The sequence below is a fragment of the Chelonoidis abingdonii genome, chromosome 8 (genome assembly GCF_003597395.2).
Source record: "Chelonoidis abingdonii isolate Lonesome George chromosome 8, CheloAbing_2.0, whole genome shotgun sequence".
Classification (NCBI taxonomy): domain Eukaryota; kingdom Metazoa; phylum Chordata; order Testudines; family Testudinidae; genus Chelonoidis; species Chelonoidis abingdonii.
In genome coordinates this window covers 51,553,051-51,566,701 of record NC_133776.1, presented here as the reverse complement: position 1 = coordinate 51,566,701, position 13,651 = coordinate 51,553,051, and the positions used below count along the sequence as shown (strand labels likewise).

At 51.1% G+C, this 13,651-nt stretch overlaps 1 protein-coding gene across 3 annotated transcripts in view; it reads left to right on the top strand.

Moving 5' to 3' along the window:
* Positions 1-13,651, top strand: part of IGF2BP2 (insulin like growth factor 2 mRNA binding protein 2) — a 103,879-nt gene that overhangs the window by 67,387 nt on the left and 22,841 nt on the right. For all 3 annotated transcript variants that reach the window (XM_032763614.2, XM_032763615.2, XM_032763612.2), the window contains exons 5-9: positions 2,744-3,016; positions 6,116-6,250; positions 7,129-7,251; positions 7,716-7,851; positions 8,136-8,264. In XM_032763614.2, the coding sequence (XP_032619505.1) occupies positions 2,744-3,016; positions 6,116-6,250; positions 7,129-7,251; positions 7,716-7,851; positions 8,136-8,264 (796 nt within the window). The remainder of the gene's footprint in view (positions 1-2,743; positions 3,017-6,115; positions 6,251-7,128; positions 7,252-7,715; positions 7,852-8,135; positions 8,265-13,651) is intronic.

Below are 13,651 nucleotides of genomic sequence, written 5' to 3'. Positions count from 1 at the left end.
CTGGCCCTTCCTGGTTCCCTCCTGTGCTGTGCAGGATGGCGCACTGTACCCACCAAGTGGCTGTATGCCCAGTTGCTTTGTGACCAGCCCCTCGGCACTGGCGTTGTTTGTCACTTGCCCTGGGCGAATGGTTCAGCTGGCCCCGGCCAGGAGCCAGCCTTGCTGGTGAGATCACATTGGCTCACAAGTTCAGTCACACACAAGTGGTCACTGCAGGCCAGGGCCTGATTCAGCCCCCTCCCCACCACTCCATGAAACCCACAGGACAATCTGTAGCATTGTGATCTGCTCATTGTGAGAAAGCGAGCAGGTCTGGGCCCTGAATGAGCTGAGACTCCGAAGTCGTCACACGCTGGAGATCCCAGAAACTCACTGTGGCCTGAAGAACAAGTATCTGGAAGGGGGGTCGGACATCTCCCATCCGGCTTTCACTCCCCCAGGGCCAGCTGCTCTGTCGCAGTTCCTACTGGTCCGTTACCTAGCATTCCCGGAGCGAATCATTCAGCTCCTCTCCCGTAGCAAGCTCTCACTGCTCAGTAGGGGCAGTGAGCAGCTCCCTGCTCCATTACCATTGGCATCGCTGTGGACGAGCCTCCAGCACATTCCATTGCTCTGCGAATTCGAGGTGGTTCTGGTGGTTATCTGCTTTCAACAAGCATCCTCGAGTGCTTCCCACTGAGCGGTTGCTACAGCCTCGCTATTGTAAGAGGACCCAGAACCCTGTTCCCCCCAGCTTTCTCTGGCACTAAAGAGTGAGCTGTTCCCGGGTCAGAGTTCAGTAACCGACTGGGAAACCCTCCCATCCATTTGCCCTGGGCTTGGGGGAATTGCCAGAGTTATTTGTCAGTGGGTCAGAGTTGGCTAGAAAGTTCTTTGGCCCAGAAATCCATGGGATCCATGTCCCCGTCAGCTGGTCTGAGACGCCCCCTCCCCTGCACTCTCCCACTTCTGTGCCGCTGGTCACAGAACCTGCCCCAGCTCTAGGAGCAGGAACTGCAGGCAGCTCACAAAGAGCCGGGTGCCGACTGGATTTTCAGAGAGGCTCAGCGTTGGCCTCGCTGTGCTGTTGGGAGTTGGGGGGCTGGCCACAGAGAGCAATCCAAGCAGAGGTCCGGTTTGGGATGTGGACTGTTCTATACAGCACCTTACAGCGTATGTGCAAAGTGGAGCTTGGGCAGCTTTCCAGCCCCATGGCTCCTGGCCCCACCTGTGCTGGTTAGGTAGAGCAGCCCCTATCCTGGAAGCTGCCCCACAGGCTATGCCCCCTCTGTGCAGAGGGCCAGGAATGCAGAGCCGATTAGCTGCTCTGACCAGGCTGGCTTTAGGATGTATAAGGAAGATTAAACCCAGTGCCCTCCTTGTACGCTGAGGGCTGTTGTACTCAAGGTGGCTCCAGCCACTGGCGACACTTGATTTGCTGATAGGCTCCCAGTGTCCCATCTCCGCTGTCCGGCAGGGCTCACAGGGAAGGCACATGCCGGCAGAGCACAGCTAGCCAGGTGGTGGCAGAGGTGAAAGTAAGCCGGTATGGTCCGGTATGGCAAGAGCCGGTACACAGCCGACCGTACCATCAGGGTGCAGCTTCCCCCAGCCTGTGATTCAAAGGGCCTGGGACTTCCGGCGGTGGCTGGAGCCCTGGGCCCTTTAAATCCCTGCCAGAGCCCTGGGATAGCGGCGGCCCTTTAAATCATCACCCCAGGCTCTTTAAGCCGCCTCTGCTACCCAGGGGCTCAGGCAGCGATTTAAAGGGCCTGGGGCTCTGTGCAGCCTCTGGATTTAAAGGTCATGCTTCTTCTGGTGTTAGGCCCCGCCCCCTTCCAGTTGAGGCCCTGCCCCTGCTAAGGATTCCAGCGTACCAGTAAGTCCTTTAAGTTACTTTCACCCTCGATGGTGGGCTTAGCTATTAGCAGGTGGCTGTTGCCTGGGGAGTCTCCAGGGGTGTTTAGGGGTTACAGAGCTGGGGTGAAGGGCGCTCCTGGAGCTGCAGGGAGGGAGAACCGGCCAGGACCCCTACTTGTGCGAGTTCCATCTGGCCTGGCTGTGTCCTGCCAGGCTGAGATGGAGCTGGTGTGGTCTCTTGCTGAGGAGTGGAGAAGGGGAAGCTGTCTCTCTACTCTGGGGTGGGACTTGGGCAGCCCTGGGAGGGGCTGGGGGAGAGCTACTGAGTCAATGTTGCACTAATGCCTCCGCTGTGCGGCTCCATCAGCTCCGCTGGGATCACGCCAGCCATCAGTTAGCCGAGGCTGCAGTAAGCTCATCACCCCTGCAGTGTTCTGGGGGCACAGAGCGCCGTGGGGAGCAGGGGTGGGGGACGTGCCCTTGAGGGGCACAGAGCAGGAAGCAGGGGTTGGGGGATAGAGTGCTGCACAGAGGACAGGCCCTTAAGGGGCACAGAGCAGCGGTGCAGGACACGCCCTTGAAGGAAACAGAGCCCTTCCAAGTGGCAGTGGGTTACACACACCCTTTGGACACATTGTAACTGTCTGAGGCATTTGGATGTCTCTGATGGGGCGAAAGCCCAGGCTTAGGGAGGCATGAGATCTCTGCTCTAGGGACGCCCGTGCTCCTGTGAGAGACCTTGGACCATGCCCAGACAGTGTGGCCATTTACCCAGTCCACAGGGACTGGGACAGTCTCTGCATCTGGCCAGGTCAGTGGCTCACCTCCTGTCAAAGGCACCTCAGGCCTGGCACCCGCAGCTGATGCAGAGCCTAACCAGTGGCTTCTTTTCTCTACCTTTCAGAGCAATTGAGAAGCTCAGTGGCCACCAGTTTGAGAATTATTCCTTCAAGATTTCCTACATCCCGGATGAAGAGGTGAGCTCCCCTCCGCCCCCTCAGCGGTCCCGCCGGGGGGGCCGTGCCTCCAGGGAGCGGGGCCCCTCCCCGGGGGGCTCCTCACAGCCCAAACAGCTCGATTTCCCACTGCGGATCCTGGTCCCCACGCAGTTTGTTGGTGCGATCATAGGAAAGGAGGGCTTGACCATAAAGAACCTCACTAAGCAAACCCAGTCCAAGTAAGTACTGCGAACGGTTGTGTTTCCTTCCCCAGGACTCCGCAGGTGGCCTGTAGCTGCCCAGCTCAGATTGGGCGCACTAGAGTGCGCTCACCTGTATGCCAGGAATGTATCATTGCCCATGCTGTTAATGCAGTGCTGCCTTGTCTCAGTCTGATGTCTAGGACGGTAGCAATCATAGCAGTAGGGGGCACACAGCACGCCAGTACTGGCCATCGTGCCATAACAGTCCCTTGGCCAGAATGGTCCAACCTGGGAGCCTGAAATTAGACACAGGAGTAAGTAGTCCAGTTCTTGGAGTTGGTGCCTCATGCATTCACCCTGCTGCTAGAGGAGGGACCATGCCCCTGTGCTACACCGTCCATTCCCATGCTCCCTCTGGGGCAGGCTGGCTCAGCACCACATGCAGTGTTGGCCAATGACTAAACACCCTAGTTTGAATTAAATTGGCGTCTGGTCATAAGATCATCTCCTGCCTGGGGTCACAGTTCCCAAACCATTCACATTGGCCCATGAGAGAGGGAGTCTCTTCTCAGATGAGGTCAGTAACAAGGCCCCCTACTCCTGATCAGAGCGTGTATTGTATCCGAAAAGATGCATAATGGCTGGACACCTGAGCGCTGCAGCCAGAACCAAGAGGCAGCACTTTCCAGGCTGTGCGCGTTCAAAGACTGAGTCCTGTTGTTGCTGTGCGATGCTGGCACACTTCGCAGCACAGGAGCAGGGCCCACAAGCATAGACAGGCCAAGAATCAGGTCATCTCAGCCCATTGCTCTAGCAAGGAATTGCTCTACACAAATTGGGAAGAAAATGGAAGTGGCATGAGGTTGATCCCAGGATTAGTGAGCAAGGCCCTCCTGAGCGATGCCTTTAGGGCACTTTCTAAAATCCCTGAAATGAGAAGTAGAGGCTTCAGAGAGGAGAGCTCTGTGTCAGGGGTACAATACTTGGAAATGAGAGAATTGCTAGTAGATTGCAGCACCCGGGTTGTGCGTCTGACTTTAACCCTTTCCCCCTGCTCTAATCTTGTGTTGTTTAAAGAAGGAGTCTGCTGCTGGTGAGGTTTTTCAGATCTGTCTCCTTAATGCTGAACATGTATGTAACATTCTGATTTTCTTCACAGTTTTCCCTCTCCAGTTTGTTATTACCCAAAGCTATTTGTGTTTAACCCAAAATTCATCAGTCATCATCTGCCGCCTGACCCTGTACACGAGGACATAGCAGGACAAGGAAATTATCATCCCAGAACTAATCCACAATCATTTAGTTCCTCTAGATGTCCTACTTCTGACAGCAGCGTCAGAGGAAAATGTTCAAATCCTGATAATACACCTACTTGGGCAAAAAAATGTCTTGACTCCAGCTGGTATTTAGCTCACTCTGAAACACACTGAGGATTGCTAACCTTTGTAGCTTCAGCCTGGCAGTCATAAGAGAAGATGCTGCGACAAGATCCATCACGGTACTCAGCATTAATGTGACATACAATTATCTGGTTACCCTGCATCAGCGACTCCACACGTTATCATTAAATTATTGATCTTCTCAAGAGCCTGAACAGAATTAGACCTGTTCTGAGGGAGACTAGAATGCCTTGTAGCAGCCGTCACAAACTGTAGTCAGCTCTGTGTTGGAGGAGAGGGTGCGTGGCACTTTCCCCATCCCGCCCCCCTGAGCAGGACTTGGCCACAGCTCTTCCGCACCCCGAGTGAGCACAAGAGCTGCTCCAGGCTCATGTTCTCAACAGCAGCAGCCACACCAGAGTGGGCAGCATGAGGACCAGTCTGTAGCCACACACACTGGCCAGCAGAGCAGAGCCAATGTGAGGAGTGAGGGAAATGCATGCTGCACCCTGGCTAGCAGCCCAAATGCTTCCCGGGCTCCTGCTGCAGCACAGCCCTCCCCGGTACACCTCCTGGAGCCCCAAAATGCAGGCTGTGGAGTGAAGCCACAGTCCAGCCTGCTGGCATGAGCTGATCTCCAGCCAGGGTCTGAGAGAACAAGAGTTGCACATATGGCCAGGTGCATTAGGGGAATATTTGGTCTCCTTCAAAAGCATCCAGTACAAGCTGCTGTTGGAGAAGGCTAGCTGGGCTAAATGGACCCCTGGTCTGTTCCTGTCATGTCACAATCAGCTGTGGGAAGGTGAAAGCCCTAATTAAGACACAGCTATTTCCAAGGGTACCAAAACTGAAGGCCAAATCCCTCTCTTGGTGTAATTCTTTTCCTATGTGATACTGCCTAAGTGTGACTATTCCTCTGTAATATACAAGACATTTCCTAACAAAGAGAGCAGCGCTCACATGTGCTCACAGAGCGGGGTCATCCTCTCCAGCTGGGATGAACACACGCATATACGTGCAGAGACACACACTCACGCACTCACTTTACCCTTTTGGTTTTTAACATACCACTTGCTCTGTGCAGCGGCTGTGACGCCTCTCCCTGCCCTCAGGCCTGTGGTGCTGCAGCAGAGCTCCGTTGCCCTGCTGTGTTCTGGTGGATCCTGAAGAAGCTGAGGAGAAGAACGTGTAGCAGTACTGGCACCTGCTGGAACCGGAAAAACTCTGTGTCTTAGGGACCGGCTCTGTGCTGATCTGTGTTGGCTCAGCTCCCCCCACTCACCCACTCATTCTCTTTGATTTTTACTTGCAAATCTTAAAGCCAAAGAGAGTCAAATCTGAGGTGAACCTGCTTTAGTGCCAACACTGTTTGAAACCTCATGTTTCGTAGACGTCAGTTTGGGTTCACGCAAACCTGGGCCATCAATCATTCAAAACTTAGGCTCGGATTCCTGCAAAAAGTTTAACAAACCTTGAAACAAACCTGTCCTGAATGGTGAGTGCATCTGGTGAGTTTTCCACGGTTCTGCACAACTGTCAGTGCAGCCACTTGCTGAATTCTGATCCGTTCAGGACAGTTGGTTCAGAGCTGGTTTCAGCAGCAATGAGTGTGACTCCTGGTTCAGAGGTACTGTCTGTAGACAGCAGTGTAAACACAACGTAACGCAAATAGATGCACTATCTTTGATGCTTCATTGAAGTTCCTTATGATGTCAGCCTGATCTCTGGCTTCTCTGTGCTGATTCTCTTGGTGCAGGGTAGACATCCATCGGAAGGAGAATGCCGGTGCTGCTGAAAAGCCAATCACCATCCACGCCAGCCCTGAAGGGTGCTCTGAAGCATGCCGCATGATCCTCGATATCATGCAGAAAGAGGCGGATGAGACTAAATCGTAAGTGTTCCGCACAGAGCGCTCCACAGGAGGAGAATCCCTGCAGCCGCAAGCACCAGGCAGAAGAAACAATGACAGAGAGCAATGAGCCAGTTTGAAGAATAAATCCCCAGAGGTCCAGCAGAGAAAATGTAATAGTTGCCCATGTAAACAAATGGGGATTTGGTTTAATATGTTTGTGTGTTTGAAAGGCTTAGTCAGCACAACTAGCTGATGTACAGTTTTGGTTACTAGAACATGCCTGGTCTAACAGTAAAGGAAGCCAGCCCACGTGTAGGGCCATACGCTTTCAGTAATGCCTTAGGACCCATGCTTTCAACACTTTGCTGTTTCTCTCCCCTTCTCCTTGCTGGAATGGGAGTCCGTTTCCTGTGTTCTGGAAATTCGGGTTGATTTCCTTTTTTCCAAAGAGCAATTTGAAACAAATAGTAGCAATTCAACTTATTTCATTGAAAAAAATTTAAAAATCCCTTAAAGAAGTTTGAACCAAATGAAACATTTTTTTTATGTGGTTTGAATTTTTTCATGGGAAAATACCAACCCATTTTCGACCAGCACCAGTTGCAGTCAGTCTTTCTAGATCAGGGTTCTTTTGATTCCCCTCCTGCCCCAAACGGTTAGCTGCAGGAGGAGCTATTTGTCTGGATTTTCTCTAAGTGTGGAGAGGACTCATGTCAGATTCTTTACATGATAAAGACTCTACAAACGAGCAGGTTTTGCAACGAAAAAAATCCATGTGATGTTTTTGTCCTACTTTTCTTTTCTTTTTTGTGTGTGTTCCTGGCCAAGACAACTCCACCGTTTGGAACATACTGGTAATAGGAGAACAGGGGGAAAATGAACTTAAAAAAACACCAAACGCCTTTTGTTTCTTTTAGCGCCGAAGAGGTTCCCTTGAAAATCTTAGCACACAACAGTTTAGTTGGGAGACTGATCGGCAAAGAGGGACGAAACCTGAAGAAAATTGAGCAAGATACAGGGACCAAGATCACCATCTCTCCGTAAGTTGTGATATCCTGGCGGAGGAGAACAACCCGCCTTCAGCCCAGAGAGCTACTGCGTGGCCCAAAACCGGGTTCCTTGCTCTCTGGCTGTGGGAGGGGAGATGCTGAGGCCAGCCCTCAGGGTACATACCGGTGAGCATGTGGAGCCAGCATAGGACTCCTTCAAAGGTGCACAGACACAGGCAGGGGTGCTCCACCTAGCCTGGCACTAGTGAAGACATAGATGCCAGTAAAACAAGCCATGTTGGGAAGGTCTGGAGTGGAAACGGGACATCCAGGCTATGCTCCCTCACCTGCATAATGGCCAGTGGAAGTGACTGGCCAGTGGGGGATAATCTGCAGTCCTGGGTTCTTCCTGGCTGCTCCAGGGAGAAGGTTCCCTGCTCTAAGCAGGAGGGTGAAGGCAGCTTGCTTTTCTGTTGCCTTGATGGCAGCAGTTTCACCTGTCCGTAACTGCTTAGTTTACAGGATTTAACCATTTATAACCCTGAACGGACCATCACGGTGAAGGGCAGCATCGAGGCCTGCTCCAATGCCGAAGTGGAGATCATGAAGAAGTTGCGAGAGGCCTATGAGAATGACATTGTCGCCGTCAATGTAAGCACCCCCTTCCCGCTGCTCCCATCTTCCCAGTAGAGTCCTCAAATGTCAGGGCCAGAGCCAGAGTTAGTCCAGTGGGAGCAGGCGCAGTTGGCCCCGGGGTGTTTGCAAGCGGTTCTGCTTGTCATGGGGCTGATGCAGAATGGGCTCCACTGGATGGAGCTGTCTGGGCAGACATGTAGGAATCATTGGGCACTTCCGCACGTGTGGCTTCCCCTCTTCTTCCCCCTTTCCCCCCATTTATTCCATGTTTTCCACGTCTCTGTGTTTTGCATTTCTAGCAACAAGCCAACCTGATCCCAGGGCTGAACCTCAGTGCACTGGGGATCTTCTCCACAGGGCTGTCCATGCTGCCCTCTGCAGCGGGGGCCCGCGGAGCTGCTGCAGCTGCCTCCTACAACCCCTTTGCGGTGAGTACCCAGCAGCCCAGGCCTATGTGTGTGTGCGTGCGGGGTGTGTCCCCCTGCTCAGTGGGGTTAGGAGGAGACACTCTCACGCTAACCCTCTAGTGAGTACAGGTATGGCTTTGGCAGGAGGTGTCCCGTATACACTCTCTTGTATAAGAGCACTCATTTTTTTCTTGATTCTTTTGGGAGGATTTGTTTATACCCTGATCCCTCCCCCCTGGGGCTCCAGCACCAGGGAGATCCTGCTCCTTGCAGGAGTATGAGCTCTTCAGGCACCCACAGCTTTCCTCAGCCTGCGGAGATTTGGCGCTCCCAGCAGGACAGGGCCTCACGTGCTATGTTTGGGGCTGGGTATCCAGAAAGGAGAAGCAGCACTGTATAGACTTGTGTATAATCCCTCCCAGTTAGGCCTAGGTCAGTACTTTTGTACATATTTTTTCCTTTAAGGGCTTGCTGTGGCCTTAAATCTCTGGCCTGTATTTGGAGCAGCATGGTCCTGCACTGTGCCAGCAGGAGCAGTGCACCTTGTGCTTCCCTTCAGGGGTGCAGAGCCTGCTCCCTTACCCAGCTCGCCTGTGGAATGGGACGGGGGCAGGGCTGGGATCTGCATGTCTGCGGGTGACAAGCTTGTAGAACAGCACGTATGGGTGGTGGGTGATCCCAGGCTCTGAACACACCCCTGCAAACCCTCAAATAAGCACACTTGGCATTCACGTCAAACGCTCCTACACAGGGCCCAGACCTGGTGTCCATATCCAGCAGCTGCTTAGGCAGAAGTCAGTGGGAATTAAAAACAGTAAAAAGGCCAGGATTCAGGCTATGGAACAGTTAAAGGAGGTAGTGATGAACCAAATCTGGCACCCTCTGGATTCGCTCATCTCTACCCATCCCACTGTAGACTGTGAGACGTGGCCAGCTGGTGATTCTCAGCTCAGTGTGAAGCCAGGTTCTGGAGCCTGCTTGCTTTCCTTGTGCCTGAATGAGCGAGGTTTCTAGGCGAAAGCTCATCCCAGACAGAGATGGTGCAGCTGGGCAGGAGCAGAGCAGGGTTACTGGCTGAGTGCATGGGCAGGAGTAGTAGCCATGAAAGAGCTTGATTTTAGTAAGGCTTTGACACAGTCCCACGTGACGTTCCTATAAGCCAACTAGGGAAATGGGATCTAGATGGAATTCCTATAAAGGTGGGTGCACAACTGGTTGAAAGATCTACTCAAAGAGTCATTGTTAATGGTGTGCTGTCAGCCTGGGATATCGTATTTAGTGAGACACGTACAGCTCAGTCCTGGGTCTGGTGCTAGTCAATATTTTCATTAATAACTTGGATAATGAAGTGGAGAGAGTGCTTATAAAATTCGGGGGTGACACGAAGGTGGGAGGGGCTGCCAGCACTTTGGAGGACAAGATTAGCATTCAAAACGACCTTGCCAAATTGGAGAATTGGTTTGAATTCAAACAGACGGAATTCAATAAAGACAAGTGCCGAGCACGACATGTAAGAGGGAAAAATCAAATGCACAAGTACAAAATGGGGACTAACTGGCTAGGTGTCAGGGCTGCTGAAAAGGATCTGGGGTTCTAGTCGAGAGTGTGATGCAGCTGCAAAAAAACCTACTATCAATCTGGGGTGTATTGACAGGCATCTCCTATGTAAAACACAGGACATAATAGTACTGCTCTGCTCAGCACTGGTGAGGCCCCAGCTGCAATACTGTGTCCAATTCTGGGCGCTACTCTTCAGGAAAGACATGGACAAATTGTAGGGAGTCCAGAGGAGAGCCACAAAAATGATTAAAGATTTAGAAAACCTGGCCAATGAGGAAAGGTTAAAAACTGGGCCTGTTTAGTCTTAAGAAAAGAATTCTGAGTGGGGACCTGATAGTCTTCAAATATGCTAAGGGCTGTTATAAAGCGATCAGTTGTTCTCCAGGTCCACTGAAGGTAGAACAAGAAGTTCAATCTACAGCAAGGGAGATTTAGGTTAAATATGAAGGAAAAACTTTCTATCTATAAGGGTAATTGAGCTCCAGAACAGGCTTCCAAGGGAGGTTGTGGTAGTGGAGGTGTTTAAGAACCAGTTGGACAAACATCTGTCAGGGATAATCTAGGTTTATTTGATCCCGTCTCAGCGCGGGAGGCTGGACTTAATGACTTCTCGAGGTCTCTTCCAGCCCCACATTTCGGTGGTTCTATGAAGAAAATTGTGAATCTTTCCTCCTCCTTGTGAGAGATCTTCACAGCCTTTGTCTGTGTGTGTCCATCACCGCTCTGGAACTTCCACGGGGCAGTGCTACTCCAGGGAGTCCTTTATCTGGTGTTGCCTGTTAGGGACAGGCTTCAGCTGTGACTTTGGCTCTTCCATGCTCTCCTGGTATAACATGTTCTACAGCTGAGGGTCACTCAGAAGCTTCATATGCTGTGACCAGCTCTCAAGTGGGGTGGGTTGACAGACACGTGACTTCTGCGCTTTTCATTCTGCACTGCCTCCCAACCCATTTCTGGTGCAACTCTAAGTGCGCTGTTCTCTGTTAAAGCCTGAATTACTTGGGGTGAGTTACCTCGGAAACAGCCTGCCTGGCTATGCCCATCCTAGGTTTGGCTAAGCCGGGATCTGAGTACCCCAACAGAGCCCATGCAGGGTGATTCTCAGGAAGCAGGGCCAGGCTCTTTAAGGGGGCAGCGAGAGAGAACTGGGAAAGGCTCCTGTAGGGGTGAAGAGCAGCCCTTGGCTTGGAAGTGGATGAAATACCATAAAGCAGACATAGCTAGTGTGAGTAATGCTGAGTAATACACCATCCCTCTGAAGAATGGTTTCATCTTGGAGGAAGTCTGTACGTTTGTTAGGTGTCAGACGACTTTAATGTCAGTTCATGGGAACTGTGTTTATTACTTGTTGGTTTCAAAACGAGTGGGATAATTTTTTAACCAGCCATGCTGGCGTTGCCCCATTAACGGTGCAGCAGTGCCTTTGCAGGGGTGGGATTATGACGACACGCACAGCCGCTGCACTCTCTGGAGACATGAGGCAAAACCAACCCAATCGGACCAGTTTTCAAAAATTTCCCCGGCAGGTGCCAGACACGCCTTTGAGTGAACACTTCACTCTCTCTGCCTGTGTGTCCAGAGTTGGGACAGCTACCTTGGCATCCGTTTGTGAAAGGTGATAGAGAGACCAGAGCCAGATATGATAAGTGACTGTGTATTCTGAGCTGTGTTCTTCCTAATCTGCCTGCACAGTACACAGACAGAGATGCATAGATAGAGCATGTTGAGAGGATGGACAATGGAAGCTGTACGATCACCTTGATTTGCTGGTATGGAGTGTTTATTTCATAACTTCTTGATTTTGGATAGCACTGCAGGAAATCACAGAGATGGCTTTTAACTCCTGCAGATAAACCCCTGATCTACGGTGTATTTAACTCTCCATGTCACCATTTCAGTTCAGCTGCTGTAACTGTATTTGGGGCTGAGAACAAGTCTATTTACTTTTATTATTTTTTTCTGAAACCCATAGCAGCCGAGTGATTGGAGAGGGATGGTGAGTTTTACATCGTTCAGAGTTGAAATACTTGGGTGATGGTGCAGAAAGGACACAAAATGTTGACTGCAAAACCAGCGTGTGTGTGTGTATCTGTCAGGGCTTTGGAGCGGAGCCTGGAGCTGGAGCGCGGAGCAGCTCTGGAGCAGTGGAGCTGCAGGTTTTTGCCTGGAGCTGGAGCGGAGCCGGAGCACAGCTCCAAAGCCTTGTTATCTGTGTCCATGCTTTTCTGCGTGGTGTATTTGTGTGTGTGTGTTTTCCTCATGAACACTGCATGTCGATGTTCATTTTTCTTAGGACTGGTGGATTACTTTGGGAACGTGCACATGATATAAGGGAGGAGTGTACATTCCCAGCAAACTCCTGTGACCCCCAAAGCCCCAGCAAGGCTACTTGGCCGTTTATTTTTAGAGAAAAATTAAATGATTTATTATGCCAGATATAAAAAGTGCTCCAGGCCAAGCGTTGGCTCCCTGCCCTCTCCTTGTCAGTCTCACCATGAGTGGAGAGCTCTCACACTAAGCTACTTCCTTCCCTTCTGCAATGTTTCTTGGGCAAAGGGAGAGGAAGGGTAAAAAGCCCTATTCCCATTCTGACATCTATAGGTTACACAACCTCTAGCGGTATATGCACAACAGGAGGGGAATGGAGTGAAATTAGAAACAGGGCATAGTATTGAAAGAATGTGCCACTCAGGAGAGCTCTCCTGGGAAGCAGAGGGTGCATGTATGTGTGGGAGGATGGGGGGATGCAGACTTGTGTATTAGTGCTGTGCATGTGCATTTCTGTCTGAGGGGTACAGTTCTGCCTCCATCCACCCAGACAAATTGCCCTGCAAGCAACTAGCATCGTTAGTCACTGTGCATTCTGAGCCTGTCGCTTGTGTCGCTCTTTACAGTCATAGCAGATGTGAAAGAGCTGCAAACGCCTGGCTGTATCCTGCAGATCTCCTGCGATAGGTGAGGGTGACAGCTGCTCGTGATCAGCCCCCTGAAGATCTGATGCATGCTGTTTTAGAAAAAGGGCTAAAACATGGAAAATTCACCCTGCCGCCCAACAAACTGGGCTCTGTTTGTTTTTTTATCAAAGCCTTTGTAAGGTGATTTGCAAACATCTATTGTATGAAGTTCAGTCAACCAAAAGGGAGAGAATCCTCTGTGGAAATCCTATTGCAGATTAAGGCCAAATAATATATCCTTGTGCATTTTGATATCAAATATGCCTGCTCGGAGATGCTTGGGAGACTGAAAAGTTGAAGGGAATTAATGCTCCTGGAATCAAAGCCTAGATGTTTCACTTGGTGGCTTTAAATCCCTTCTAATAAGTCAGGGCATGGAGAAGCAATTTTTGTTTGCAGTCTTTGCTCCTGGAGGGCCAGGCACTCCTGGTGTTCAGGCAGAGATTTCTTCCACTAGCGAGTGATATGCAGGCAATGCAGACACCTGTGTCAGTCGCACACGGTAATATTAGGTGATACCATCTGAGGCGGCTGCAGATCAGGAAAAGCCCCACAGAGCTGTGCAATGCTTCTGTTGAGGGTATTGCAAAAATGGACTTAATGAAATATATAACGAGAGCAGTTGAGGATGTCTCAGCAGAGCTGTGCGAGTCTCCCATAAAAGCACTGTTTGGTGGGGCACACATGTGTCTTGTATTCATCAATATGTACACACATCAAGTCATCTGTTTCTTGTACCTCCAAACTATTCAAGCTCTAACAGCTTCCCCCGGGAGGGTGAACGCACTGAGAATGGCTATGGGCTTTGGTCGGATGCTGTTTGTCTGTGGGGTGTTTGGAGACAGATCCGTGGTGGACAGCAGGCTCCTCTGCCATTTTTGTTCTGTGTGTGTG